Source organism: Leishmania infantum, chromosome 34, assembly GCF_000002875.2.
Source record: "Leishmania infantum JPCM5 genome chromosome 34".
NCBI classification, from domain to species: domain Eukaryota; phylum Euglenozoa; class Kinetoplastea; order Trypanosomatida; family Trypanosomatidae; genus Leishmania; species Leishmania infantum.
The window spans coordinates 122,031-144,727 of NC_009418.2; the positions used below are offsets into that span (position 1 = coordinate 122,031).

The 22,697-nt window shown below is 62.8% G+C and overlaps 7 protein-coding genes across 7 annotated transcripts; all 7 read left to right on the forward strand.

Moving 5' to 3' along the window:
- Positions 1-1,311: 1,311 nt before the first annotated feature.
- Positions 1,312-3,720, forward strand: LINJ_34_0360 (conserved hypothetical protein; the record flags this gene model as incomplete). Its single annotated transcript, XM_001468386.1, has 1 exon — positions 1,312-3,720. One exon carries the CDS (start codon positions 1,312-1,314, stop codon positions 3,718-3,720), a length of 2,409 nt encoding a protein of 802 aa, XP_001468423.1.
- Positions 3,721-5,087: 1,367 nt separating this feature from the next.
- Positions 5,088-6,224, forward strand: LINJ_34_0370 (putative eukaryotic translation initiation factor 5; the record flags this gene model as incomplete). The annotated part of the gene is made up of 1 exon (XM_001468387.1): positions 5,088-6,224. The coding sequence occupies one exon, from the start codon at positions 5,088-5,090 to the stop codon at positions 6,222-6,224; it is 1,137 nt and encodes a 378-aa protein (XP_001468424.1).
- Positions 6,225-7,332: 1,108 nt separating this feature from the next.
- Positions 7,333-12,105, forward strand: LINJ_34_0380 (putative DNA-directed RNA polymerase III largest subunit; the record flags this gene model as incomplete). The annotated part of the gene is made up of 1 exon (XM_001468388.1): positions 7,333-12,105. The coding sequence occupies one exon, from the start codon at positions 7,333-7,335 to the stop codon at positions 12,103-12,105; it is 4,773 nt and encodes a 1,590-aa protein (XP_001468425.1).
- A 769-nt stretch (positions 12,106-12,874) lies between these two features.
- On the forward strand, positions 12,875-16,294 carry LINJ_34_0390 (conserved hypothetical protein; the record flags this gene model as incomplete). The annotated part of the gene is made up of 1 exon (XM_001468389.1): positions 12,875-16,294. One exon carries the CDS (start codon positions 12,875-12,877, stop codon positions 16,292-16,294), a length of 3,420 nt encoding a protein of 1,139 aa, XP_001468426.1.
- A 1,084-nt stretch (positions 16,295-17,378) lies between these two features.
- Positions 17,379-19,097, forward strand: LINJ_34_0400 (hypothetical protein, unknown function; the record flags this gene model as incomplete). The annotated part of the gene is made up of 1 exon (XM_001468390.1): positions 17,379-19,097. One exon carries the CDS (start codon positions 17,379-17,381, stop codon positions 19,095-19,097), a length of 1,719 nt encoding a protein of 572 aa, XP_001468427.1.
- A 554-nt stretch (positions 19,098-19,651) lies between these two features.
- LINJ_34_0410 (hypothetical protein, unknown function) lies at positions 19,652-21,370 on the forward strand (the record flags this gene model as incomplete). The annotated part of the gene is made up of 1 exon (XM_001468391.1): positions 19,652-21,370. One exon carries the CDS (start codon positions 19,652-19,654, stop codon positions 21,368-21,370), a length of 1,719 nt encoding a protein of 572 aa, XP_001468428.1.
- Positions 21,371-21,990: 620 nt separating this feature from the next.
- Positions 21,991-22,470, forward strand: LINJ_34_0420 (conserved hypothetical protein; the record flags this gene model as incomplete). The annotated part of the gene is made up of 1 exon (XM_001468392.1): positions 21,991-22,470. One exon carries the CDS (start codon positions 21,991-21,993, stop codon positions 22,468-22,470), a length of 480 nt encoding a protein of 159 aa, XP_001468429.1.
- Between the last annotated feature and the right edge of the window lie 227 nt (positions 22,471-22,697).

Genomic DNA, 22,697 nt, shown 5'->3' on the forward strand with positions numbered 1-22,697 from the left:
CGCTCCTGCTGGCGGAAGTCTTCGTGCCCGCGGTGCGGCAGCGTAGGGCAACGAACGACGCGCAGCCGCGCAGGAAGCGATCCTCGCGAGGCGCGCGTCCGCCGCAAGACGTCTCCGGGCACTCCCACCCGTGTCTTGGAGAATGATGTCGGGACGCGAAAGGCCGGAGTGGGCTGGTGGCGCGCGCGTGTGGGGTCTGGTCTCGCTTACGTGCGCGTTCAGAGAAAAGAAGGGGGAAGTGTATTGAATGGGGTGCATGCGGCGCGGGGCCATGCGGCGCTCCGTCGCTCCACGCCTTCCCGCCTTCCTACGCGCCTCCGTCGGTTCGCCGTCGCCACCGCCATCTCTGTCCTTTGGCGCTCTAGCGCAGAGCCATTCCTCCATCACTGCTGCACACAAGGGCACACGCAGGGCAGCAGCACCCATACCCGGAAGCGTGGAGGGGGTCAGCGGTGCATCAAGCCAGTGCGCGCGTGTTCAGTAACGCGCATCGAGAGAAGGTTCACGGCACTCTTTCTCTTCGTGGGCGACAAGAGGGCTCCTACGCCTTGCTGATCTTTTCCTTTTCTCGAATCTAAGCCAGCCATCGATGCGGACGGCCGTGCGAGTCGCACCGATGGAAGGGGCGAATCGCATCGCGCGAGCATAAACAGCGACAGCAGGTAAAGCAAAGGAAAGACACACAGGAAGGACATGGCCGATCCCGTAGCAGATGCAAGGCGCACCAGCTTTTACGAGGTTGCGGCGCGCGCATAATTGCCCCTCATACACCCCTCCCCCTCCCACGCGCGCCAGCGGAATTCATGAGGAGATGGCTCGGTGGGGAGTGGCTCTTGGGCGGTGAAAAGCGTGGGGGTGGGGGGCGGAATAGGGGAGAAAGGGTATTGCCCACTGGAAGGGCATCGAAGCGAGCAGAGCGCTAAAAGAGTTGCCGCCTACGCACACACACACACACACACACATACACCTCCTTGCTCTCTTCGCCCTCCCCCTCCCCCATCCCCACCCACTGATCTCGGTTATTGCTCTGAGGTGCTCCTCGTAGCTCGAGTCTCGCACACGCCACGCCCGCTGCGGCGTATCATGCGCCCCCCTCCCACCCTCCTTCTTTTCCCCTCGTTCTTCGTCTCGCCATCACTGTCGTTCTCTGCCGCCAGGAAGTGGTCTGCCAAGTTCTCTTGGCCGCCCTTCTCCCTCTCTCATCGGATACACATGCCCCCACATCCGCGGCGAGCACCAACACACACTCACAAGGGCGGAAATCTGTTCACAAGCGCATCCATTGCACGCTGAGCGGCCCTCCTCGATCAAATGGATGCCCCTTTCTCCCTGGGGAGCGGCAGCTCTCTCACGAGCCTGCTCCTCGCCGCCGTCGTGCCGTTCCTGTGCCTGCGGGCCTTCCCCTTCCTTTTCCACGCGTGGCCCAACTTTCTTTATCGGTGGCTCACCTCGTGTTTTGATAGGCAAGTTGCCATGGTCATGGAGCGAGTGAGCCCCAATCGCGTTATCCAGGACGATATTATGATTCGCAGCATTATGGGATACGTCTCCCACTGCTACGTGCGCAGCATGCAGCGCGGCGCCGACGCGTGCGATGCCGTGGCCACGGCGGACTACGAATACAGCTTCCTTTTTGACAAGTCGGACATGTTCGAAGAGGACTGGGTGCCCTACTCGACACGCTTCCGCTCGCTCTTCGGACGCGTGATTGCCTCTTGCATGGAGCTTTCCGTTGTCCCCAGCTACGGGCATTCCATCCAAGTGGAGCCCGGACTCTTCGTGCGCTTTCTTCCTAACAGGCACGCGCGAGGTGGCCGCAGAGACGAAGATGGGCGGTGGTCGGAGGAGAGCCAGCAGAGCTCGGAGTGCCCAAACGGTGGTAAACGGCCTGGTGCCGCGGCAAGCGAGCTCAACCAGGTTGACAAGTTGAACATGTACATGTTCTACAGCATGCGCAGGTACGCGGAAAGCATGGATGATCATCCGGAGCCGTGCGTGGATGGCAGAGCAGGTGCGGTCATCTCCGAGGAGCGCCCCTTTGACCCCGGGACGCAGAGCAATGCAGACCGAGGCAGGGGCGGCGGTGGCGGCAGCAGCAGCAGCAGCACGCAGTCAGAGTCGACCTTTTTCGAAGACCCCAAACAACCACCTGAAGACCGCGTCGTCGTGCTCGAGTATCGTCGACCGCTCCCGCACGAGCATTCACAGGCTCTATGCAACAGCAGCAACACCCGTGGCGGCGCTAGCAAGTACGACGCGTCGCAGTCGGCGGAAGACGTGATCGAAGGCTTTCTGGGTCGTGTCCACACGTGGTACCTAGGGCACGTGGCGCAGAGCAAGCGAGCAGCGCTCTTAGTGATCTATCCATCGCTGCTGATGGCACAATTCACGAAGATGGGCACCATGGCACCAAAAATGCGCAATATAAATCCACATGCCGAGTTCTCCGGAAAGTACTATGTGCTAGAAAGTGCTGCACTGGGGAGCGAGGAAATCACGGGCGCGGCGGCTGCCAGCTCCGCATCGTTTTCTGTGAATGCGGGAACGAAAGCAGGCGACAGCACCACCGTCACCGTCGTGCGGGAACTGGCGACGACGACGACGACGGGAGGTCACGTGGGCCTCCGCGGCGCCGAACTGTCAAGCGGGTCGCGAGGCAAAACGTTCAACTCGCTCTTCTTTCCTGGAAAGACACGCGTCCTGTCGATGATTGACGACTTTGTGGAGGAGCGTGGCCGCTTCGGTGTGCCGGGAGTCGTACCTCGACTTACCTTCTTCCTGCACGGAGCACCTGGCACGGGCAAGACGTCTTTTGTGAAGGCTCTGGCGCGGCATCTGCGGCGCAACCTCGTGGTGGTCTCCATGAGCGAGATCATCACGGTGAGCGAGTTGCAGAGAGTTCTGCAGCCCTTCGACATGGAGCTGAGAGAGGGTGGGGAAAGCCGCAGCAGGGGTACAGGGCCTCTAAGCGTCCGCCCGCATCAGTCCGTGTACGTCTTCGAAGACTTCGATGCGATCGGTGACGCCTGGGAGGCTTTGATAAACATGCAAGCGCGGCAGAGGAAGCTGGCGGGGGAGCGGCAGCTGGGGAAGTGGACGAAGTCCTCTGGCGGCAAGGTGAGAGGCAGCGATGACGGTGATGGTGACAAGTCGCAGGCGGCTTCACCTTCCTCGTCTGCGGGCTCAAGATCTGGCGAGTCTTTCGACAGTCACGAGGACTACGGCAGCGACAGCGACGACGGCGACTCGGAGTGCAGGGGCACGTTTCTACTGAGAGATAGCGTGCCAGAGGAGCTCACCCGAGACCATCTCACGGTAGAGCGCTTCATTGACCTCTTCAACGGATTGAACCTGCCCGACTCCTTCATCGCCGTCTTCACCACGAATCATCCAGAGAGGATCAACCCGCTTATGGCGTCCTCGTCCGTGATGGATGTGACGTTGAACATGGGGATGCTCGATGATGAATGTGCGACGCAGATGGTCGAGCACTACTATGCTGCCGAGCTCGCCGATCAAACGGTGGACGGCGGCGGCCGACGGCACCTCTCCACCTCACAGCTCGCGGCTCTGCGTGCGGCACTGCGGGTGTTTAATGCCAGCTCCACTGGACTGAGCGGGGCGCTGCTGGAGAAGATGTGCGTCGAGTGCGACACAGTCGCCGCCTTGACGGCACGCCTGAGCTCAGTGGACTCTTTTGACGCGGTGGACGTGTTTTAGGGGGCGCCTCTCTAAAGTTACACGTCCGCGCAATCTCGCGCGATGTGCGGGCACGGCGGCCCGCCAATGCTGCTTTAGTCGCCTCTTTAAATCGTTACCCGCGACGGCATGTCGGCGTCTCCATCTCCCTCTCCCTCTCTATGTGCCTGTGCACGTGCGTGTGTTGGGTGCATCCTCTGCTCCGCTGCGGTCTTTCGCCACCCCCCCTTCCTGATCGGCTCTGTGCGACGCGGCCATTTTCTTCTTCGCTCGGCCGTTGTGGATTTCGCGTTGAACTCCCGTCCTGCCCTCTTTGGCCGCGTGTGAGCGCGGAACGCGTCCCCGTGCTGCAGGACCCTTCGCGGTGCGTGTTGGGTGAAGAAGAACCCGGCGTGCTCTGTGGGCGGGCGTGTGGTGCGGCTGTATCGCCCTCTACGCTTCTGTTGCACGCACAGCCCCGCGCCGGCCCTGCTGGTCCGCTCCTTCTCGCGGTCTTCCACCACCAGCACCAACAGACACCCCCTTCTCCTCCATTGTTGTTGCTGCCGCTGCGGATGCTATTGCCGGGGCCGAGGACAGAGACATGTGTAGAAGCAGGGCGAGAGAAGCGCAAGCAATCACATGCGCACGTCGGCTAGCACGCGTAGCCCACCCCCTTCACCCATCCAACCATACGCAGCACCCCCCCCCCAGCATGGACGAAAGAAGACACGCGACCTGATCGACACACACGCCGACCTTCCGGCGCGCACGCCATAAGCGACCCTGCCTCCGCAAGTCTGCAAGCGTTCACCTCGCGTGTGCACCCTTGATGAGCACGTGTCTGTGCCTGCGTGCATGTCTGCGCCGCGCGAAACATGCCGGGCAGCCGCAGCAACAGGCTCTCTCTCTCTTACCTCTTTGCGCGACTGGTGCGCCCTCGTTGCTGCCCCTGGCCCCGCCCCTGCCCTCTTCCCTCCTTGTACCATCGACATCTTCACATCCCACCCCACCCTCTCTTCTCCTGTGCACTGATATCCGCACGCACACACACACACACGTGTATATCGATAACTGTATGCGCATGTGCAATGCAGCACAACGTCGTCGCTACACCTGCCATCCTCCGTAAGCTAACTCGCAAAGGTCTTGCTCCGAGCCCTACCCGCCGCCCCCCCCACCACCACCACCACCACCTTATTTTCTTTCCTTGCATTGTGTGCTGCTGCTTGTGTGCTCTTCCGGGTCTCAGAAGGAGCAAGTACCTGTCTTATCATTCCGCCCAGCCTGCACGCACACACATACGCCATTGTCGAGCTCGCGTGGTACCTGTCAGGGTACCTTCGATCGCTGCTATTCGTATTGCACTCCTCGCACGCTTCCCGAAGCGTCCGCTCCTCGCAGTCAAGATGGCGGCTCAGATGGTGCCGATCGACCCGGACAAGAAGGATGATGTCTACTACCGTTACAAGATGCCCGCCGTGCAGACCAAGGTGGAGGGCAGCGGCAACGGTATCAAGACGGTGCTGCCGAACATTCACGACATCTGTCTGGTGATCAACCGCCCGGAGGAAGTGCTCATGAAGTACTTTCAGTTCGAACTCGGAGCGCAGCGTACGGTGTCGACGAAGGACGACAAGTTCCTGTTGATGGGCGCCCACCCCACGGAGCGCATGCAGGACAAGCTGTACGACTTCATTCGAAAGTTTGTGTTGTGCAAGTACTGCCGCAACCCGGAGACGGCCATCCACCTCGACGCTGGCAAGAAGGGCTCCGCTTCCATCAGTATGGTGTGCGGTGCGTGCGGTAAGCGGTCCAACTTCGATGAGCACCGTACCAAGACCTTCATGGCGCAGTACTACGAGAAGCATCCGGTGGAGGCGAAGGCGGCCAAGGGTGCCGCAGAGGCGCGCAAGAAGGACGACGCCCCGGCGGCTGATGAGGTGGCCGCGCCGACCAAGCCGGAGAAGGAGTCGGGCAAGTCGGTCGGCAAGTCGGATCTCAGGGACGACCGCGAGGACCCCAAGGTCGTTTTCGCGCGTGTGCTGAAGGAGTCCTGGGGCAAGAACGACGAGCTTGTTGGGCGCACCGTGCGTCTGCTGAGCCAGTACAACCTGCCGGAGCACTACGGGCCGCCGATGGCGCTGTCTGCGATGCTGCTGGAGCACCGTGATGACCTGCTGTCGACCATGAAGACGCACGCGCGTCTGCTGAAGCGGCTTTGCACGGTGCCGGAGCTCTTCTCCCGCTCGGAGGGCTACGACGAGAAGGAGTTGACGGAGTTCTACAAGCGTGAAAAGAAGATTCAGAAGACGTTCCTGCGCGAGTGCGCCAAGGAGTTTGCCACCAACTTCACCCCCGACAAGTTCGCCGTTCTCATCTTTATGCTGTTTGTGGAAGGTGTCCTTCGTGACCGCAGCATCGCCGATTGGGCGAAGGACACAAAGCCCTTCAGCGACGGCGACCCGAAGGTGCAGGAGGAGATGCGGCAGAAGGTAGCACCGATCGTCTCCTGGCTCGGCATGGATGCTAAGGCAGACGCGTAGAAAGTGCACAAGTGTCAGGAGAAAAGCAGAAGAAAGGCGTATGCGTGTGCCTGTATGTGTGTATGTGTGCCCGTAAGCGTGTGTCTGCGTGTTGTGAAGGCTTAATGCTGCACGTAAGGCGTTGGTAACAACAAGGCAAACGGAAAAAAAACGAATGAAGGAAAAACGAGTCGGTGGTGTGGTGTGCGCCAGAGGTGCGGGCGGCTTGTGCGAGTGCAAATTCAATGCGTGCGCGCATGTGGGCAAGACGAACAGGTGAAGCGCACGGCTTTTGTGTTGTTTTCGCGCGATAAGCGCTGGCGATTTTTGGCACCCCCACACGCTGCTCCTGCCGTCCTCTTGTGCAACCCTACACCTCCCATGCAGACGTATGCTGAATGCCACCAACGTGTATACATGCTCGCGCACACCTTCGCGAACGGCGAATGGTGTGTGTGTGTGGGGGGGGGGGGCATCAGCTCGTCTCTGCTGCCGAACGCACTAGTGTATGGCTACCGCGCACTTAGCATGTTGGTCTCGCGCACTCTTCTCGCTGTCTCCGCTTCCTTCTCTTTTCTCGCCGTTAACCGTCCCTGCGGACGCTCATGCTCCCTCTTTCTCTCCTCAGGCCTTGTCGCCGTCTCCACCCCTCACTGAGCGCGTTACCGCCGTTACAGCCTTGCCGCTCTCCCGTAAGGCACCGTTGCGCACATGTGCGGGTCCGTGCGCAGGTTTTACGCGTCGCTGCAAGTAAACAACGAATCATTAAACCGAGAAGAAACATCCGTTTGGCGACTCGCGAAAGTCGGCGGGAAACCAGATCAGCAGTCGGTAGGGCAATCGGAAAAGGGAGGGTGGGACCCCCAGTCGCTTTCCTGCTCTCTTCAATCTGTGTGCCTGTCTGTCTGCTCCTCCCTCTACTCGTTAGACGGCCGTGCTGACGGTGCGCCATCGTGTGTAGCCCGCCTCGTTGCTCGCCCCTCGCCTCCAGCTTCTTTGTCTCCTTGAGGGCGCGTACCGTTCCGTTTCACGTCCATCTCCTCGTGACTAACCACCCCCTCCTTCCTAGCTCAGCGGCCCTCACGTAAAAGGTGAAGCGCGTACGCATACACACACGACGGCACACGCAATGTCTCAGACTGCCACCACGGCTGCGCAGTTTGTGCAGCCGCTGCTTGATAAGCCGGTGGAGGTGACCTCGATCAAGTACAGTCTCCTCTCTGAAGACACGATCCACCGCCTCTCGGTCCTGCCCTGCCACCGCGTGATTGGGACCGAAAAGAACTTCGGCGTCAACGATGGCCGCCTTGGCCCGAGTGACCGCTTATCGGTGTGCAACACCTGCGGTCAGCGCAGCATCGAGTGCACTGGCCACGCCGGCCACATCGACCTCGAGGTGCCCGTCTTCCACCTCGGCTACTTCTCTGCAGTCATTCGAGTGTGCCGCACAATCTGCAAGCGCTGCTCCAACGTGCTCCTCACGCGAGAGGAAATGGAGTACTACCTGCACCGGCTGAGGTCCACGACACACGAGCCGCAGCAGCGCGCCGCCATCATCAAGGGCATCCAGGAGGACGCCTACAAGACGCGCGTGTGCCTCATGTGCGGTGGGCTGAACGGCACGGTGCGGCGGGTGCGGCCAATGCGCATCGTCCATGAAAAGTACCTCGTCGATTTGCGCCGCGGCGAGCAGGCGAATGAGGACCCGACGGCGTTTTTCCAGGAGGAGCTGCGGTCTGCTGCGATGCACAACTCGGAGGTGGGCGCGCACAAGGAGTTCGTACACGAGTTCCTGCACCCGCAGCGTGTGAAGGAGCTTTTTGAAGCGATTCCGCGGGAGCAGGTGCCGTTGCTAGGCCTGCAACCTGGCACCAGTCCATGCAGCCTTCTCATCAGCACCTTGCTCGTCCCACCCGTGTGCGTGCGGCCGCGCGGCATGTCGACGACGAACCACATCCGCGAGGATGACTTGACGACGCAGTACAACGAGATTCTAATCTGCTCTGACATGATGAGCGACGGCACAAACGACGCCGCGCGCAGCGTAGAGACGTGGGAGCTGCTGCAGACGCGTGTGGCGCGGCTGCTGGATGCGGCGCTGCCGGGGTTTCCTTCGCACCTGCGCACCGTCGAGTGCAAGTCCTACGCGCAGCGCATGAAAGGCAAGCAGGGCCGTTTCCGGGGCAACCTTAGCGGCAAACGCGTCGACTTCTCTGGACGGTCTGTCATTTCACCCGACCCAAACCTTCGCATCGACGAGCTTGCCGTGCCGCTGCGCGTCGCGCGTGTGCTGACGTACCCGCAGCGCGTCTTTGCTGGCAACATCCAGCTCATGCGCCGGCTCGTGCGCAACGGCCCGCACGTGCACCCGGGCGCCCTCACAGTTTACCTCTCGAAGGAGTGCTCGCGCAAGTCGCTGCGCAACGCCCGCGACCGTGAGGCCATCGCCGCGCGCCTCAGCATAGGCGACGTCGTGGAGCGGCACGTGATGAACGGCGACTACATCCTCTTCAACCGCCAGCCGTCGCTCCACCGCATCTCGCTCATGGCGCACCGCGCGCGCGTGCTGCCCTTCCGCACATTCCGGTTCAATGAGTGTTGCTGCGCGCCGTACAACGCCGACTTCGACGGAGACGAGATGAACATTCACGTTGTGCAGACGGAGGAGGCCCGCGCAGAGGCGAAGGAGCTGATGCTGACGTCGCACAACATCATCACTGCCAAGAACGGTGAGCCCATCATCGCGTGCACGCAGGACTTTCTGACCGCCGCCTACCTGGTGACCGCCCGTGACGCTCTTTTCGACCGTGCTTCCTTCACGCAGATGGTGTCCCACTGGCTTGGCAACGAGACCCAGTACACGCTGCCGATTCCAGCCATCCTGAAGCCGGCGGAGCTGTGGACCGGCAAGCAGCTCTTCGAGCTCATCCTTCGGCCAACGCCAGAGACGCAGCTGCTGCTGAACTTGGAAGCGAAGGCTCGCTTTTACTCTGGTGCTGGCCGGCACGACGATCCGGCGGAGGGGTATGTGGCGTTCCTCGACTCCGTCTTTCTCTCCGGCCGACTCGACAAGAAGCTGCTGGGTGGCGGCGCCAAGGACGGGCTCTTTGCCCGCCTCTACGCTCTGGGCGGAGGGGAGCAGACGGCGACGTGCATGTCGCGCATCGCGCAGTTCACCGCCCGCTACCTTCAGAACTACGGCTTCTCCCTTGGTCTCGGTGATGTGTCGCCAACGCCGTCGCTCAACGAGAAGAAGGCCGCCGTGCTGGCTGTGTCGTTCGACAAGTGCGATCGTCTCATCTCTCTCGCCAAGACGGGCCGGCTCATCCCCAAGCCTGGGATGAGCGTGAAGCAGAGCCTGGAGGCGATGCTGAACGCGGAGCTGTCGCAGGTGCGTGACGCGTGTGGCTCGGCCGCCGTGCAAGCGCTGGATGCCAAGTCGAACGCACCTCTTATCATGGTGAATTCTGGGAGCAAAGGCAGCGCCCTCAACACTGCACAGATGATGGCGTGCGTGGGGCAGCAGACGGTCAGCGGCAAACGCATCATGAACGCCTTCCAGGACCGCGCCCTGCCGCACTTCCCGCGTTTCGCCGAAGACCCCGCGTCGCGCGGCTTCGTGGCCAGCTCCTTCTACTCTGGCCTGTCGCCGACGGAGTTCTTCTTCCATGGCATGGCTGGTCGCGAGGGTATTGTCGATACAGCCGTCAAGACCGCAGAGACTGGCTACATCTACCGCCGCCTCAGCAAGGCCATGGAGAACCTGAGCGTTGGCTACGACGCCTCTGTGCGTAGCGTGCAGGGAAGCATTGTTCAGCTGCGGTACGGCGAGGATGGCATGGACCCGTGGCTGATGGAGGGGGCGCACGGCACGCCACTTAACCTCGATCAGGAGTGGCTCAGCAACCGTGCCGCCTACGCCCGCTTTCGAAAGCACATCGACAATGTCTTGAGCGTGGGAGGGGGCAGTGGTGGGCTGGCCGCATCAGCGGATCCGCTCCTCCAAACGTACCGCAGGCTCTACGATGAATGGCACGCCGTGTCCATGCTCCCTGGCGAGCTGGATACCTTCGTGCATCACCTGCTGCACGCGGATGAGGCGACGCTCGCCTCCTGCGCGCGCCTGATGAAGGCGGAGGCGGCGATACGCGGTGCGGCGCCGTCGTCTGCGGCCGCCGGTCTGCAGTTGTTACAGCAGCTCGCGCAGCAGCACGGCAGCGACCGCCTGCGCAGCGACATTCAGGCGTTCTTCCGCAAGAAGCGCGACGAGCTGGTGCAGCTGCGGCAGAAACTGAAGCTACCCCTGGACGCCCATGCCCCTGCGGCCGCTGAGCTTGCAGCGGCGAGCGCTAAGGCAGTTCGTGGCGGGGAAAAGCGCAAGCCAAGTCCACACAACGGCGTGCAGCCATCCGTCAAAGCCGATGCGTCGGCCAGCGCAGCTGCCGTGCAGGCGTTTGCAGAGTCGCTTCAGGCCGAGCTGCTGCCACTCACCAAAGGCATGCTGCTTCACTTCCTCGAGGCTTCAGCGCGCAAGGTGCACCGCAAGCTGTGCGAGCCCGGCACGCCGTGCGGCGCCATCGCCGCTCAGTCTGTGGGTGAGCCGAGCACACAGATGACGCTCCGCACGTTCCACTTTGCAGGTGTGGCCAGCATGAGTATCACGCAGGGTGTGCCGCGCCTCGTGGAAATCATCAATGCCAACAAGAGCATCGCCACTCCGGTCATCACGGCTCCAATTGTGCTAGAGGACGAATTCACGTCGATAGACCTCGCGCCGGCGAGTCGTACGCAGTACCAAGCCGCGCGCGCGGTGAAGGGTCTGATGGAACGGGTGCTGCTGAAGGAGATCGCACGCGAAATGGTTGAGGTTGTGACGCCGCGGGCGTATTACATTCACATCTTCCTCAACATGGAGCTCATCGAGCGCCTCCTGCTGCCAATCGATGCGGCGGTGGTGTGCCAGCGGCTCTACGCGGCGGCCGCGCGGCCAATGTCGCCGCTGCGCCATCTCTCCGAGGCGTGCGTCGACGTGGTGAGCCGCGATTCCCTCGTCGTCAAGTCCTATGAGAAGGACCCGGCGCGGGTGCATTTTAACGTTCAGCACCTGCTCACCCTCCTGCCCGATCTCGTGGTCGGTGGCGTCCCAGGCGTCAACCGCGTCATGATTGCCGACCGCTCGGAGAAGCTGCTGGCGGAGGGAGCGGAGCTCTTGTCGGTCATGTCGCTGCCGTACGTGGATGGTGTGCGCACCACGTGCAACCACGTCGCCGTCATAGAGCGCGCGCTCGGCATCGAGGCCGCCCGCGAGACCATCGTGAAGGAAATTACGAGCATCTTGCAAGCCTATTCGCTCAACATCGACATTCGGCACATCTACCTCCTGGCCGACGTGATGACGAGTCGCGGCGTTGTTCTCGGCATCACTCGATACGGCATCCAAAAGATGAACAACAACGTCCTCACCATGGCGTCCTTCGAGCGCACCACGGAGCACTTGTACAATGCGGCGATGACGGAGAGGGAGGACGTCAACCTCAGCGTCTCCGAAAGCATCATCATTGGCAAGCCGATCCCCCTCGGCACCAGCAGCTTCAACATCCTGCTCGACAAGGGCAGCATTGCGCCACCCGGCTCCAACACGGGCCGAATGCCGTCGCCCCGGCGCAGCGCCCACGTAGCAGCCACAGCGGCGGCGGCCTTGAAGTCGTCCGGCAAGGCTGCGGTGGCCGGCAAGCACAGCAAGAAGGTGGAGCCGACGCCGAAGGAGGTGTTCCTGCGCAGCTCTTTCATGGCGTACGCCGCCGCGCACGGGGCGGCGACGCATCGAGGTCTGCGTGGCTGCTTTTCGAGTCGGTCCCTCTCCGCCGAGGGCGTCTTCCGGCTGGACCTCTTCGCGTTGTGATATCTCTAGAAAGCTTCGCTACTGCTTCATCACCGCCGCCGTGCCCCCAAGTCACTGACCTCTCCCCTCCCCGCCCACACACACACACACATATATATGTGCGCCTGGTGACGCTGTGAACGTGAGCGTTCAACACCCGTCACCGCATGACGCCTTTGTCGTTGTCTAAATTTTGAATTGAGCAAAAAGGTGAACGACGTTGCTTTCACTGATGCCTGCGTGCACTCCTCTACGGCGGCACGTATTTACGTCGACTCGAACCCCGCCTCAACCCCGGCGCCCAGTTTCACATGCGTGGATGCGGCGTGATTGCACTCTTTGCGGTGCTGGCCAACGTCTCGCCCCCTCCCCCTACCCACCCCATCGACCGGCGCCGGCGTGAGTGTAGGCGTGCTCACTGAATGCAAGCACATGCACTCGATGCCACCGCGCACCCTCCCCTTGTCACTGCTCGGGTAGTGGCGGCGGCAGCGGTAAGAAGAGTATGTATGCGGCGGAGGACACCCGCCAATGCGCGCTCCCGCCCCGCCCCCCCCCCTCGCAGATGAGGCTTCCAACGCCTTCTTCACCGCCCTTCTTCTTCGTGTGCACCGCATCTCCCACTGTCCAGCTGGGTGCGTCTTGGCGTCCGTTGCGCACCGCAGGTCTCCCACCCACCCCTTTCCCTTTCCCTCTCCCTCTCTCGTGCCTCCTCTCGGGCTGAGTGCGTCAGCCGCGCCTTTTTAAATCCAAGCTAATGAGTGCGCATGGGACAGGTGCGGGTGCAGCGATGCCGCTTTCGGTGCCATCGTCCTGGGGCGGCCCAGGGCCTTCCTCGCAAGAAGCCGCCAATGTACGGCCCTCGCTTGCTGTACCAGAGAAACAGTCCGCGGCGGCAGGAGTCACGGATGGCTTTGCGCCAGCGGCAGCGGCAAAGACCTCACACGCCCCTCCGTCACTCCCTACACCTTCCGTGCTTGCCCAACCACAACCACCCTCTGGGGCAGTCCGTCCCACAGATGCAGAGCCTCCCTCTTCCGCTGCGCCCGCGTCGGCCTTTTCAACGTCGGCGAAGTGCAACGCCACACAACGCAAGGTGGCAAAGTTGCTGGACATCACGACGAGTAGCGAAATCAAGGATCTGGCGAGCTACGTGGACAACATCTTGCCAGGCTACTTCTACTCCCTGGGCGACAGTGAAAAGGACGAGTCCAGCAGTGCCGAAGTCGCGGCCGCCAACGGCCACCGATCTACACCGGCCCCGTCGAGTGCGGCATCCAGCCACAGCAATAACAACAAGACCATCACATCAACCGCACTTCGCAGTGCCCTCGACCATCGTACCATCGACGTGCACAAGAGTTTCCTGCAAGAGTTCACGGCCGTCTACCAGAGCTACCAGCGCGTGGCCGCACAGGTCAACGAGCTGCAGTCCAAGTGCTCTAGCTTGGAAGACACGCTGAACACCACCGCGGGCCGCCCCAGCAGAGAGGTGGAGGACTTCTTTTACCAGATTCAGGCCTACCAAGCGGAGCTGCAGCTGGTGCGAAGCCACGACAAGGAGGTGGACGAGTTCCGCAAGCAGCACCACTTCGGCGCCGCTGAGCAGCAGGTACTAGAGGAGGGGGCAGTCGATATGAACTTCCTCAACGTGCTGGAGCGGGCGCGGCAGGTGCACCAGCGCAGCAGCGAGCTCATGCAGTCCCAGGAATACCACCAAGGTGCACTGGCAGTTATGGAGTCCACCTACGGGGCCATCACACGCGCTACGGAGAAGATCGCGCGCCATCTTCTCTCCACCGCTGGCAGCGGTGAGGGCCGCAGCGCTGGCGTCGCCGCGTCCGCTGCAGCAGGCGGTGCCGGGTCGATTGCGGCTGATGTGCCGGAGGTCACGGGCTTCCAGCTGCGGTGTGTGCGCCTCCTCTACGAGGAGAGTCCGTCGCTACACGAGAAGTTTCTCGATGAGGTGGCGCGGCTGCGTCGGGCGTCGGTTCTGCGGCGCTACTTCCACCTCCTCACCACCGGCTCGGCGAACACGTCCACTGGCCTCTACCAGTCCGGAGGTCAGCCCTCCGCGTACGACGGCGGCGTTGGCAGTAGGCACGGTAGCAGCGAGGCAGGGATGGGGGCCCGCCCCCTCGAGGCGGAGCTGAACAACCCCACCTATTTCTTCAGCTCTCTTTGCGCGTGGCTGCACCAGACCATCGCCGAGGAGCAGGACTTTATTCACAACTTCTTTGTAAGCGATGAGCCGGAGGTGGGGCAGGGAGGGCGGCGCAGCCACGCGACGACAGCGGCGCCGTCGTCGGCTTGTCTACAAGCGGGAAGCGACGCTGCACGAGCTGCGCGCGACAAGGCACGGCAGCAGGCGTTGCTCGAGGGCGTGTTCGGAGGGGTGTGCAAGCACATCCGGGCGGCGCTCGACAACGTTCTGGAGCGGCTGGGGCGAACAGCGGCCGTGCTCGGTGCGGCCACATGTAGCTCGGAGGGTGAAGGCAGAGCTAGCGGCTGCGGAAGCATCGCCCTCTCAGGCAGCGCGGATGCCCTCGCCCCGCGCAAGGGCCCACGTGGCCTGACTGGCGGCTTGACACGCTTGTTCATGGCCGCCACTGGTCGCTCGCCCATCGCGGCCTTCCGTGGCGCTGGGCATGACGAATCCAATGCGCTTCTTCAGCGATACGCCGGCGTCACGACCCGCGCGCAGCAAGAAGCCGTGGCCTCATCGATGCTGCGCCCCCCGCTGCAGGGAATCCAGACCTGCGTGACGCTAGTGCAGCTGTTTGAGTACTACACTGCCACAACGTTCGCGCCACTGTTGGGGGAAGACTCGGCGCTTACCCGGCTGATCCGCAAAACCGCTCCTCAGAAAACGCGAGAGCTCTTCCAGCGCCTGCTGCATGTCTTAACCGCGCACCTGTTGGACAGCACAGCGGGCATCATTGGCCGCACCGCGACACTGAGGAGGTTGGCGTCGTCTCACGCGCTAAAGCAGGCGGCTGACGGTGACGACGCACAAGGTGTCTCGCCGCTTGCAGCAGAGCGCCGCGCCGTCACTAAAACTGGCCCATCGACGTTTGTGCTCGACTTCCTCGTCACCTTCACGTACGGCAACGACGCGAACAGCCTCGGTGGCGCGCCCAATGGGTCGGAGAGCGCACTGCTGAACGACAGCGAGAGCGACATTTACATGTCCTTCTCCTCCCTCTCCGCTGCTGCCGCCACGACTCGATTCCGGCAGGCAAACGATGGCCAGCTACTGCATCACAGCGCGCACGACCTCCGGCGCGTTCTATCGCAGCTTATCCTGCCCCCATCCCCAGAGGTGGCGGCGTACTGCGCTGTCGTGCACTCGGTGCTTCAGGACACTGCGCGTCAAGTCGAGCTTCTGGGTGCGATCGCCGAGCAGCAGCGCGCTGCAGTGGCCCAGGGGCACCGCTCGAGTGGCCCGGCCGCAGCCTCAGACGCCGGTGTGGCGGCGCTCGCTACACACACTGAGGTAACGTTTTTTGTGCAGGAGATGCTACAATCGCTGCTGAAGGCCGCGCGCTCGGTGGAGGCGGACGGGCCGCTACGGACGAATCTCGACGACCCGTGTCGTGCGATCGTGGAGTACAATGTGCTTTACCAACTGCGTGACGTGCTTGAACAGCACGCGGCAGTGCTTGGGGTGCTCTTCAAGGGTTCAGACGCACAAGGTCAAGAGGCGGAGCGAACGTTGGACTCTATTCGGATGGAGTGTTCCACCACCATGACCGCTCTGCGTCAGCGCCTTGTGTCCGCGTGGACAACCGCCGTCGAACTCTTCTACTTTCCTGTGTCGACGGAGGCCGTTGTCGCGGCGATGTCGAGCGCCGCGGCCGCGGAAGCCAATGAAAAACGGCTCATCACCGTCAAGAAGGATGTGCGGCGTGTGCTGAAGCAGTTCGTAAACGTGTACAACACCATCGCCTCCTTGGGCCACTTGCCGGAGCCCGTGCCCCTTCTTTTGGCCCTCGCCGGCGGCGACGACGTGTGCGAAGAAGTGCGCCGAAAAGTCACCCTGAGCATCGTGGAAGATGTGTACACGGCGGAGTTCAAGATGCTGTCTTATTTGCCGCCCACCGAGGAGCTCGTAGCGGTGCAAACCGAAATGGCGCCGCAGAATTTGCTCAAGCTGGTCGACTTCAGCTCCTCCGCACCCGCCGCAACGTCGCAGCCCCTTTCGTCGTGAGGCGGCAGTTTTCAGCGACGCAGAGGTCAGTGCGGCGGCGGCGGACAGGAGAGTTTTGTGTGTATGTGTGTGTGTGTGGGGGGGGGGGGCATTCGTCTATCATAGCAGCAGCAGGAAACAGCGTGCAACCACGCAAGCATCGATACCGCTTGTTGTTGGCAGCTGGATGTTGTTGTGATGTGCGTCTTTGTGCCTGCTTGCGGTCCTCTCGGGTGCTGCCTCAAGAAGGCTGTGCGTGTGTGGCTCTGTGCGGCAGGCATCCGCCCCGCTGCCTCTCGTGTGACGCCTGCAATCCCTCACGTCTGTCGTCCTCTACCACGTCGCATCCTCGGGTCTGCGGGCCCCACGTCTCATCTTCGTGCGCACACAACTCGCGTCTACGTGTGCTTCGGTCATGTGCTCCGTCTTGAAATAGCGTCAGCACATGCGAACAACATCACAACGACAGAGCACCGCCGCACGCCGGAGCGCGTGCCGCGGTGGGCTTCCGGCACGGGCTCATTGCCCCCGCCCGTGTGTGTGTGAGTGTGTGTCGTCACGCACTTGCGACCGTGAAAGAGGGAAAGCGTGAGCGCTCAGATCCGTTGTACGTTCTGCTGCTCCTCAAAGGACAGCTGCACATCACACGCGCGGCGGATCAATGCTGGTCAACGGTCTGCCGCCAGTAGCAGCCGGTGCGCGCGTCACTTGCTCTTCCGTTTCTCCCTCTCTCCCAGCCTCCGTCCACTTCACTCCACCGCGGCCCTCGCCATCGCCGCTTTCCTTCCTCCCCCGTCCCCTTTACTGCCATGGCGGTGCCACGGCAGTTGTTTGCGCATCGAATCACAAAAGACCTCACCATTTGAGGAGGGTGTCTTGTCCGACCTCTAGCAGCGCTCACCGCCCCTACACCACCAACGGTCGACTCGGCTGCATGAGCAAGTAAGATACACAGGACGACGATCACGCCAAGGCGCACAGGCATCGAACCCGGCCAGACTTCCTGCGCACTTCCATCTGCTCAGCTTCCAATCACCAACTCCTTTTTGTGGTGTTGCCCCTCCCCCTTCCCTCCCCGTCTGCTCTCGCGCCCACTCGCTTCACGATGTGCCGGCCCCCGTCGCGGCGGGTGCGGCTCGCACCGCTTCCCTTGATGCTGCTAATCCTGCTCGCGTGTGTATCAGTGCTGCCGCGCGCGTTCACGCTGTCCGCCGTCGACCCCGACGCGGGCGCCGATGCTAACGGCAGGAGCAGTCCAGCTTCGGCGAGCGCGGTGGCAGGAGAACACGTGACGGTGTTCATGTGCGCCGGCAGCAGCGACTTCTCCGGTGTGCACGAGCTCGGCGGTCTCATGAAGGCCATGGAGGAGACACAGGTGCTGTCGCTCAAGTACTGCCAGACGGCCCACCTGGGCTACATCCGCCACGCCGACGGGCACGCGGTTCGAAGCCTCGTCGTCACAACGGGCATTAACTACATCAGCTCCACGCTCTGCACGCGGAGCGTTTTGAAGCTGCGCCGCCAACGCGGCTACACCTACGACGCCATGGTATTCATCGGCACCTCCGGCTTCTCACCGATGGTGGGCGGCTGGGACCCGACCAACACGTCGTCGTATGCCGCTTCGAAGGCGAGCGAGCAGGAGGCCATGATGAAGGGCGAGGCCGCCACCGCCGGCGTGGGCGCGGCGCCGCCCGCACTGCCGCTCAAGACGCTGCAACAGGTGCGCGAGGAGCAAGCGGAGGAGGCGCAACTTCGGCAGGCGGCTGTGGACGGCGGCCAGCTCTTCACGCTCCCCACTGCGTCGCAGCTCAACTTCGAGAACGCGCGCACCGGGGAGCAGGTGGACTGGGACGGTTGCTCGCCACGCGTGCCCAGCGCGATCACTCCACTATCTCTCGGAAGCGTGTGCGTGACGTCGACGGCGTACCTGATGGAAACGGGATGCTGCACGGAGCGCGTGCGTCACTCGCAGTGCAGCCGGCCGCACTGCACCAGCTTCCGTAGCGAGCTCGGCAGTGTGACGAAGGTGTTCTTCACCAGCGATGCGCTCGCCAGGAAGATCGAGGCGGCATCGCATCACAAGGCATGGCCGGCGATGCCGGAGATCGTCAAGAAGGGCCAGATGCGCTTCTGGGCCACCAACGAGGCGGTAGAGCCAGTCGGCGAAGGAGCGGATCGCCACCGCGCCGCCCCGTCTGGTCCGTCGTTCGTCACCTGCGCCGAGGCCACCGGTAACACGATCAACACCGGCGCCGAACGTGACTACCTTTGCCGGGAGCACACCACGCAAGCCCTCGACATGGCGCAGTACCGTCTTGCAGAGCTGCAAGACGGCAAGGCAGCCCCGCAGGAGCCGCCTCTCACCACGCAGAATGTGGCGTGTGTGCGGGCCATGGAGTCCATGGGCTTCTTGCATTCCGTGGCGGAAGACAGCACTGCCCGTGACATTCCTGTGGCTGTGGTGCGCGGCGCCGCGAACTACGACATGTACCCCATGAAGAAGGTGTACGTGCCGCCGGCGGTGTGGCGGTCGGCTCTCGTCGCGGGCCGACTGAAAGTGAGCCCGCGCGTGGCCGCTGCGCTGAAGGCGGAGGAGGCCGCCGCAGCGAACGGCGAAGGCGCCTTACGCGAGAGCGCTATCGCCGCGTACACGTGGCACCAGAACGCGCACTTCATGTCCGAGGCTGAGCACCAGGCCTTCGTCAACGCGTCCTTCCACTACGCCGTCGAGACGGCAACTTTCGTGCTCTCCAACTACTTCTTTGGCGGGCGCTGCTTCGCCTCGGCGAGCGGGGCACGTCCTGCGAGATCAACAGAGTGAATGGAGCGAGGGGCCGCGCATGAGGTGACTGCCAGCCCAGCAGTTGATGCTGGGGGCCGGCCGATAGCAGCTGGCGCACCTCCGGCTGTCCTGCCCTGCTTCCCCCAACCCTTTAACCGCTGAGGTGCAGCCGCGCATGTGCTCTCACCTCACCCTTTCTACGTTCCTTATGGCAGCTCCGTGCTGCCCTAACGCACACGCCTACAGGCGCTCAGTCCTGTGACGCTAAACTCCCTAAGCGGCAGCACGAATCAACAAAGCCATCACGGCATGCGGCTCTCGCAGCTGCCCGCTAGTAACAGCCGGTCCACCTCGCGGGTGAGGTGGACAGCCCCCCCCCTCTTCCTCTCCCCCCGCCCACTTTCCCACTGCTGCCCGTCTGTGCGGCCACCACCATCACCCTCCCTCTGTGCCGCCGTCTCTCCTGCCCGTCCCTTCACTCGTCACCGTCCATGAAGACCATCCCGCGTGCGTCGGCCCCACGAGCGCAGGCAAATAAAAGTAGAGCTAAGTCGAATTCGGTAAGCGCGCGCAACCTCCACCCCCTAACCACCATGCACGCGCAGAACCTGTTCAAAGCCGTGGGCGCTCTCCTCGTTGCCTACCTTCTCTTTGTCTACACCAACCGCGACGGCATCGAGCCGCCGCGCCGCGCGGAGGGCTACTACTATGTGGCCAATGAGACACAGCAGCTGCTGGACGAGGCACGAAAGGAGGCGGCGCGCGTGATGGCGGCGCTGACGGCGGCGCAGCAGACGGGCGGGCAGGCGGCCGCCAGCGCGCTCCTGCGGTACGGCGTGGCCCTGAAGGACGGCGACGAGGGCCTTGCGTCCACCATCGAGTATGTGCATCAGTACCAACAGCTGGCGGCTGCGAGCCAGCTGCAGGGCGACGCGCGTGCGGCACCGGCGCAGTCCGAGGTCGCCGAGCACCCGCCAGTGCGCGTGCATGTCTTCCTGGCGGCGGATAACGGCACCTATTCGGGCATGCACGAGCTGTTCTACATCACGGCGGCCATGCGCTACAGCACCCGCCTGCACATCGAGGGATGCCGTTCCGCCCTTTTCGGATTCCTGGAGAAACCTGTACGCGGTCCGCTGATGCATGGCGTGCGCAACCAGCAGCGCGCGGCGAATGAGAGCGCAACGCGTGAAGTGCAGATGGTGCCGGTGCTGGCCGTCACCACGGGCATCTACGTGACGAGATCCGCCACGTGCACGGCCGCCGTGATGGAGCTCCCCATGTTCAGCATACACAGCGTGACACTGATCGGCACGGCGGGCGTGTCGCCGGTGGTGGGCGGCGGCGGCTGGAACCCGCACGTGCCGCCGGCGGAGCTCGCGGGCGAGTCTGTCAAAGCGGCCGAGGCGGCCGCCAACCCTGCGTGCCAGCGTCACTGGGCGCCGGAGTCGGAGAAGGTGGCCATCGGCTCCGTGTGTGTCACGTACGCGTCGCTGGTGCAGGAGTGCGGGTGTTGCGTGGAGGACAACGACCTCTCGTCGCTTTGCTCGCGGCCACGCTGCCGGATGCAGAACTCCACCACCCTCTTCGGCCCTTGCGCCTTCCGCCACCCCGTGTCGTCCTTCGCGGAGCAGATGAAGGGCGCCATGCGTGGCAAGCCCTTCCCCAGTCCCTCGGCTACGGTGCGCGAGGCAATGCAGGTGTTCTGGGAAGCCAACGAAGCGGTCACCGACTACGTCGCGGTCGCCGAGGGCACAAAGACGCGCCAGGGCAAACATGCGCACGCGAGCATCCCCAGCAGCGACGCGCCAGCGACCGCCTCGGAGGTGGTGCGGTCGTACAACCGCCTGGCGCCCACCACGCCTATCCTGCTGAATTGCGCAGAGGTGACGACAAGCCAGATTCTCGCCGGGCCGCGCTCTGACATTCTGTGCCGGCAGTACACCGAGGAAGTGTTTCAGGGTCTGTACGCTGCCAAGGACCTGTCGTGCGTGCAGGCGATGGAGGGGATGGGGGTGTTGCACGTGCTCACGGGCGAGTACCCCACCGTGCCGGTCGCCATCGTGCGCGGCGGCTCCAACTACGACATGTTCCCCCTCTCGCGCCATGTCTACCACCTCAACGGCACAGACACGCGCGGGCGGCGGGAGGAGGGCGACTGGTACGTTGCCTGGGACCAGAAGGAGCACTACGTCAGCGAGGACGAGTTCCACCGCTACACGAAGGCGTCATACCGGTACTCCATTGAGACGGCGAGCGCGGTGGTGCTCAACTACTTCCTCAGCGCGGAGACCGTGCTGCCTGGCATGTGATGCCGAGCTCGTCACGTGCGTGGCATCGAAGCGCATCAGCGCAGGCACGGCTCGCCGCACGTTGACCGCGGCGACTCGCCTCGTTTGCGTGTATGTGTGCCTGCGCGTGTGAGGGTGGCGGAGGGTCTTCTTCCTTACCTCCTTACTTCCCTGATTGTTAGCTAACGTTTTGATCGCGTTCTTCACTGTATGGCCCACGCGCGCCTCGCCGGCGCGCTTGGCTGACCTCTAACAGCGACTGCCTCCGCAGCAAGCATCTATGACTCCCACCCATCCACACATTTACGAAGTCGCTTGCATGAGACACAGCAATGAACCGGGCGGCACGCGTCGCACTCGACATCCGCCACTGACGCCTCCCACACCTCCCTCTGCGCTGAAGCGCACCCGAACCCCCTTCATCATCCCCGAATTTCTCTCTCCAAAATCCCTTTCACGTCTTCCCTGTCCTTCCACCTCCCTCCCGCCATGACCCTCGCGCATGGGTAGTCTGCGTGAAACAAGCCGTCCGCGGCATCCACCTCTCCTTGCTTCGCTGTTCGCCGGCGGTTGGGCCAAGGTACCGGGCGCACAAGAGCCGATTCGCGTGTTGCAAGGGAGCAGCGCCGCGGGCAAGCACAATGGTATTCTACTCCCTCGTGCTGGTGATGAAGCCGCGGCCGCGGAAGTACACGTCGCAGGCGCTGCGCGAGATCGCCGCGAACATCTACAATCATGGCGGGCTAATTCGCAAGCTCTCCAACGAGGGCATCCTGCGCCCCTACAGCCGCTTTCGCGACGCCGACAACACCGCCATCACGTACGCGCGCTACGTCACGCTGCAGTTGGACATGGGCGAGGAGCAGATGAATAAAGTGGAGAAGATCATCCGCGAGCACGCCGACGTGAACATCACACTGCGGCTTAACAACCTGGAGCGGCCGACTGGCGTGAAGCACAACCAGCAGAACGCCGCCGCCTACTTCCCACTGGACACCTTCACGAGGCTGGAGGAGGAGATCAACTGGCCGCCGCAGGTGTCCGGCGACGTGTACGAGCAACTGGACATGAACTGGAAGGAGTTCTCTCGCACGCGCTGGTCCAACTACCTGCGCAACTAGCGGCCGCCGTCCCTCTGACAGCGCTGTGGTACCGCTCGCGTTCCTTATGCCGTGCCATAAGTGTGCGTGTGTGCGAGTATCTCTGCGTTGATTCGTCAATTGACGATTTGAAGGCATCGCCGGTGTCTCCCGTTTTTCTGTTGTCCGCGTCACACTCAAAGAACGATGCAGTCGCTGGGGCTGCGGCGGCTAAGTGCCGAATCCCATGTCGCAGAGGCTCTTCGCAC